The 5,720-nt window shown below is 35.6% G+C and overlaps 2 protein-coding genes across 2 annotated transcripts in view; both read right to left on the reverse strand.

Moving 5' to 3' along the window:
* The window catches only part of LOC118741843 (S-adenosylmethionine synthase-like), a 96,584-nt gene that overhangs the window by 25,022 nt on the left and 65,842 nt on the right, over window positions 1-5,720 (reverse strand). The window lies entirely within an intron of this gene.
* LOC118741493 (cysteine-rich with EGF-like domain protein 2-B) lies at window positions 2,180-3,874 on the reverse strand. Its single transcript, XM_036473495.1, has 5 exons — window positions 3,701-3,874; window positions 3,525-3,642; window positions 3,278-3,466; window positions 2,710-2,946; window positions 2,180-2,454 (listed from the first exon to the last, which is right to left on the reverse strand). The coding sequence occupies exons 1-5, from the start codon at window positions 3,866-3,868 to the stop codon at window positions 2,210-2,212; spliced, it is 957 nt and encodes a 318-aa protein (XP_036329388.1). The 5' UTR covers window positions 3,869-3,874; the 3' UTR covers window positions 2,180-2,209.

Raw genomic sequence — 5,720 nt, forward strand, 5'->3', positions numbered from 1 at the left:
TTGGTATAATATTTGCGATAAAATACACGTTTTTTAGTTGTAAAAAAACAGTGCTATATTTCAACTAATGTTACAGTTCAGTTTTTGTGCTCGCATTTTCGCTGTCTTCTCCAACCTCTGCATCCTCGCCTGAAAAACCAAAACATTTGGAAAATAGCAAAAATAAAAATTGTATCGAAAATCAAAAACAAATAAGAACAAAAATGCTGTAAATTCGTTCCGTTTCTGCGTTAACTTATGTCGTAGAATAGTAATTTTGAAGATATCAGGGCAAAAGTATTTAATTTCTTTTACTGAAACACAACAAAGAAGTACCGTAATTTATGCTTTTGACTTTACTATTACTAAAGAGAACCAAACTTAGATTACAATTTTAGTTTTAAACAGAATAACGTTTAAACTCTTATTATTAAAAAAATTGTTATTTATTTTTCAATAATTTAGTTACGTGGTTAGCGCAGAAACGGGCTTATATTACAAAATGTTATGCATTAGAGCCTCTAAATAAAGCTGCAAATAAATAACTACTATCGTGCTCTAAGTATGTGCTATTTGTTAATACATATAAAGTAGTTATGCATCGTTTGTATGTGTAGACATCATTGCAAAAGGCCTTAAGGGCCAGTTTTCCAATGCCAGTTTAAACTTAGATTAATTAAACTGAGTTTAAATTGACCAGTTGGCTGAATTTGATTGGCTGATCTTAGTTTAAACCAGCCAGATCAGGCGTTTCAACTTAGTTTAAACCACGGCCGTGCACTGAAAAACTGGCCCTAAGTGACACATTCGATTTTTTATAGGGAAGAAAAGGGCTCTTTTATCTTGTATTTGAATATTTGAAAGAGCATTTAAATCTATTTTTCAATAGCTTTTTAAACTTTACTTTGGGTATTTATGTATATACATGTACATATGTATGTATGCAGATATGTACATACATACTAGGGATGTTTCGAATGTCATATTTTTCATATTCGCGAATGCGAATGTTCGAATGCGAATGCGAATGTTAGGTATAACATTAAAAAAGCTATAATCGACTTAAGTCATCGTTTTTATTACTTAAAAATTTTTTTAATTATTAGGACATTGAACGAGTGCTGTTTTATGGGTCGATTATGTATGGCAACGCAACCGCAGTTGTATTCCCGATGGGCAATGCCACTGAAAGGAAAATGTATATTATGAATAGCAACTATAGTTAAGTTCTATAAAGTTGAAGGTAATAAAATTTTTAAGAACTAGCAGCTAAGACTTGAGTGTAAATAAGCTGAAGAAACAGTTGAAAAAATAAATGAATTATCTCAATCAAAATTTCCGCGGCAACCACAAAAATGCAGTTGCTAATAAAGCAACTCAGTTGTCAGCTTTCAATTGCCAGTTGCCATCTGTAATACCATTTCAGCCACTGGCCACCCAACTGAAGTTCGGTTGCAATCCGTAATCGACCAATTAATCTAGTAGTCAAAGTTCAAAAGGGGAATATTAATATTATGTTTCAAAAAAAGTAATTTTGCTGCCTTTTCTCCCATGAGGCGATTTCTTAGAGGCTCGAATATAAGGCCGGCTGCACTGAACAATTGCTCACTTGGAACGCTGGCGGTTGGAACGCACAAATATTTGCGGGCCAGCTCTGTCAATTTGTCGTATTTTAGTTTAGTTTTCCACCAATCGAATGGATTTTCACCGAGATGGGCTCGTTTTTCTTCGCTTTCGCTGGAGGAATCTAAAATTATTTCTAGGTTGCGTATAAGACTTTTAGCAGTATTTGTTGAAGGCCCATCAAAGTTGCTTGATATATATACTACTTAACCGTTAGACAGACTTAGAGTAATTTCAACAATATTAGAGTTGACTCTCTGCCCATGTACACATTCGCATTCGCAAAACATTCGTATGATTTTATTCGAATGCGAATGTCGAATACGAATATGTAAAATGATGCGAATCATTCGCATAACGAATGCGAATGCAAATATTCGCAACATCCCTGATACATACATACGCCCCAGCGCGGTAACGGTACACTAAAATTTTTCCTTTAACATCACCTAAGGACTTTTGTTATGATGTTAGTTTACAGTTCCAAAAGATTTTTTATTCACAGAATAAATTGGAATTTTCCTAGTTAATATATTCATGCACTTTTCACTTATATTACATGTTTAGTTATATTGTATTCGTTTTACTTTTTTATTCATTTGAATTATTAAAGTGATTTCATAATTAAATCTTCTAATTGCTTTGTATCAAATTGTGGTTTAGCTGCTCCTGACGATGCTGACGAATTTAGCCAATATTCGGATGCTGCTATATAAATGGCTACTGCTGCGCCGACAATGTAAGCGATGTGTGTTGAACTTTGGAAAATCACACAAGTGGCAATGCAAAGGCCAAAGTAGGTAAGCAAACGTGTTATGTTTACGAACTGGTCGCGTTGCTCTGAAGATTCGTCTATGGTTTTGAAGTTTTTTAAGACGAGATATTTAAAATATTGATTTTATAACGCAGTGAGCCAGTGAGTATGTACATACACAGAAAAAGAAATACAAAAGAATACACAAAGGCATCAGTGGTAAAATAAGGTAGTATGAATTTCTGCTATAGTTAATGAATTAATTAAAATGCCGAATTCAATACTTGTGTATATAGAGGAAAATTCAAAGTAGTACCCTTTTCTTTACACATTGGAATTATTTTTTATCTCACCTTGGCATTTTCCATCTTTTAATGCAAAACCCGCTGCACACTTTCTACACATATCGGGTCCATCACCATCGCAACCCTCACAAGAACGATCACATTCTAAGCACGTATATGATCCCTCGTCGTTAACGCAAAATTGATTTGGACGGCAAGGGCGGTTTTGAAGTAAACATTCATTTATATCCTGGCACCCTACTGGGTCATTTCCCATAATCCAGCCATCTTTGCAGTTACGACAAGCTGGAGGATGAACGAAGAAAGGAAAAAAGGCATATTTTTAATCACGGCATGAATGCAAACCATCAGTTTACTTTATTTCAGTTACAGCAATGAACATAACCTTCACTCAGTTGTTGTAACAGCACAAAAATTATTTAAACAATTTTGGGGAATGTTGCTGGAGCGACAACCCTTGGGTAGATATACATAAATTGGCGTCGTTCCGGACGCGTAGAACCGGATGTTGTGAAAACTGCTATGCTGTCACAACAACCACAAAACTCACTTCAATGTAGGAAGCTTTGGTAATGTTCAGGATGCATTAAACAAATGCAAAAATACTTGGACTAACCTTTTGGTCCAGCGCCAGTGCATCCCTTGTCATCGCAAGATTTGTGACATGGAGAACAAAGCATCTTTTTGCCATCATTGTAGGCTTCATAGTGGTTATCAGCACACTTATTACAATTCTCACCTGTAAATCCAGCATCACAGGCGCATTTTCCATTACCTTTACGAGTGCCAGAACCCTTACATTTTCCTATGATGAAGAAAAATACGTAAAATTAAATTAGGGATAGTGAGCGGTTTCCAATCACGAAACTGCTCTTGAACCTCGACCAAACGCACTTCACTGGTTTTATAAGAACGTAGTTTTTCCCCTTCCCAAGCCGCATCACCACCGGCATGCTTGACGCGACTTGTTTTTTCCAAACCCTGTAAGCAAGGTTTTTATTAATACGACACAAATATGTTATTACTGGCACGCACTTACCAACTTAAATGATTCCACAAGCACAGTGCATGATTTACAAGGCGGCAACTTAGTTGATTTTTCCTTTTGGTCCTCTGGGGATTTGTCAAAAGCTTCGACAGCTTCACAGTTCTCAAAGAGCAGCACGAGCACACATACAATTGATAGCACCGCTTTAAAACACGACATGCTTAGGTGAAATCAAATCAGATCATAAATACGATTTCTTCGAACAGATCGGTCCCTGGTCCACTTCCCGGAAAAAATGGGTCATATATGCTAATATATGATAAAAAGCTACTTACGTACTAAATTTTAAGAAAATCGGACTATAATAAGATTTTTTCGAATAGACCGGTCCCTGGTCCACCTACCCGAAAAAAGTAAGAAAAGCTATTTGTATACAAAATTTCGCCGTTCGCGAGATTACCTGTTACAAAAAAAAGGGACTTCTCTGTATATAATTAGTATAGATATGCTGCGAGTAAACAACCAATTAAACAGCTGTTCATGAAACTTGCAAATTATTACTGGAAAAGCGTTCACGTACTTTTTTGTAAATTTTTTCTATGAGAGCGAATTCTTAGAAATTAAGTTACTGGAGAGTTGCTGGCAAGTTACTGGATAATTTGTAAAAAAGCACAACTAACAACTTTAAAAGTTATTAAGACTGAGAATCGAAGCTATTCTGCATTTATGCTCAAATTTTGCTCAACTTCTGAAATTGGACAGAAATGCAACTCTGAAAAATCACGCACGCAAATTTCCCTGCCAGTCACGGCTCACCACTTTCCCCTGAAAATCAAACGATTTACAACTACATTCACAACTTTTTAGTCATCTCACCCACACACTTACAAATTTTTTGTACGAACTGTCAAAAAAATGTCCCTTTGTTAGAGCTACATACCCGATATGAATTCGTACTCTAATAAGAATTCTATGCGTTAGAGCGAGCAAGTTAGAAACATCGGAGTTTTGATGACAGTATACATACTGTGAAGAAATGTCGCTGCGAAAATTTTGAAGGTAAGGATACGTATTTAACAATTTTATTTAATTAGAATGTAATTTCTTCTTTTAGATTGCAAAACAGCAGCGACTTAGTCACATTCTTAAGGTCAGTGTTTAAAAAACTTAAGTCGAAGTAGCAAAAGTAATAAAATTTTCGCTTCTCACTGCTTCGACTTATTGTAACTGTTCAAAATTTACTTATTGCTTGTGCTTACGCTTATGAGACAAGACGACAGTCGCAGTCGAAGTTCAAGCAAAAACTGATTGCCGACAAAATGCGCAGAGCTGCTGGCAGTCGTTGGTTTAACAGTCGCAGTCGAAGTTCAAGCAAAAACTGATTGCCGACAAAATGCGCAGAGCTGCTGGCAGTCGTTGGTTTGAAAATTTTCAGTTTGATTTCATTCTGATTTTGGTCAGCGGCGCAAGTCGATGAATAAGCAATATCTTTGCTTTTGCAAGTTGTCGGCAGTCGCAGTCGAAAAATGAGAAATTTCTAGCTTCTGCAAGCGGGCAGCAACGACAGTCAATTGGTATTTTGTGTTTGCTTATGATTTCTTCAGAGCTCGCAAATTACTGTTGACACTTGCGAAGTGTTCGAAGAATACAGTTGAATTTTGGCAATTCTTTTTGTTGAAAGCGGTGCTCAGTTTCTCCATACAAAAAAATTCTCGAACAAGAAATTGCCAAAAATCAACCTAGCTACTTCAAACTTGCATTTTATTGTACTAAAATTTCTTATGCCACAAAATTCCATATCCTAAAAAAGATATAAAATTTTTATGAACATTTCGCTAATTTTTGCTCAAATTTCTTTATTCCATGTACGCATGCATATATACATACATATGTTCATATACACATATTTAAATTTAACTATTTTCACAAACTAAACTCTTTTTAATACATATATGCGTCATATTTAGAACAAGTGGTTAATTTTGCCTTAATGTATCTACATACATATGTACATATGTACATATTGTGGCGAATACTGCGGCAACACAAAGCGAACAACGAGAAATAGGCA

This window comes from Rhagoletis pomonella, unplaced genomic scaffold (genome assembly GCF_013731165.1).
Source record: "Rhagoletis pomonella isolate Grant_MI unplaced genomic scaffold, Rhpom_1.0 Rhpom_scaffold_00006, whole genome shotgun sequence".
NCBI classification, from domain to species: domain Eukaryota; kingdom Metazoa; phylum Arthropoda; class Insecta; order Diptera; family Tephritidae; genus Rhagoletis; species Rhagoletis pomonella.

Coding starts and splice junctions, on each gene's coding strand:
- LOC118741493 (XM_036473495.1), bottom strand. CDS start 3,868: ATGTCGTGTTTTAAAGCGGTGCTATCAATTGTATGTGTGCTCGTGCTG. Junction 3,643..3,700: donor TTGTGGAATCATTTAAGTTG/GTAAGTGCGTGC, acceptor CCTTGCTTACAG/GGTTTGGAAAAAACAAGTCG. Junction 2,947..3,277: donor CACTGGCGCTGGACCAAAAG/GTTAGTCCAAGT, acceptor TTCATCCTCCAG/CTTGTCGTAACTGCAAAGAT.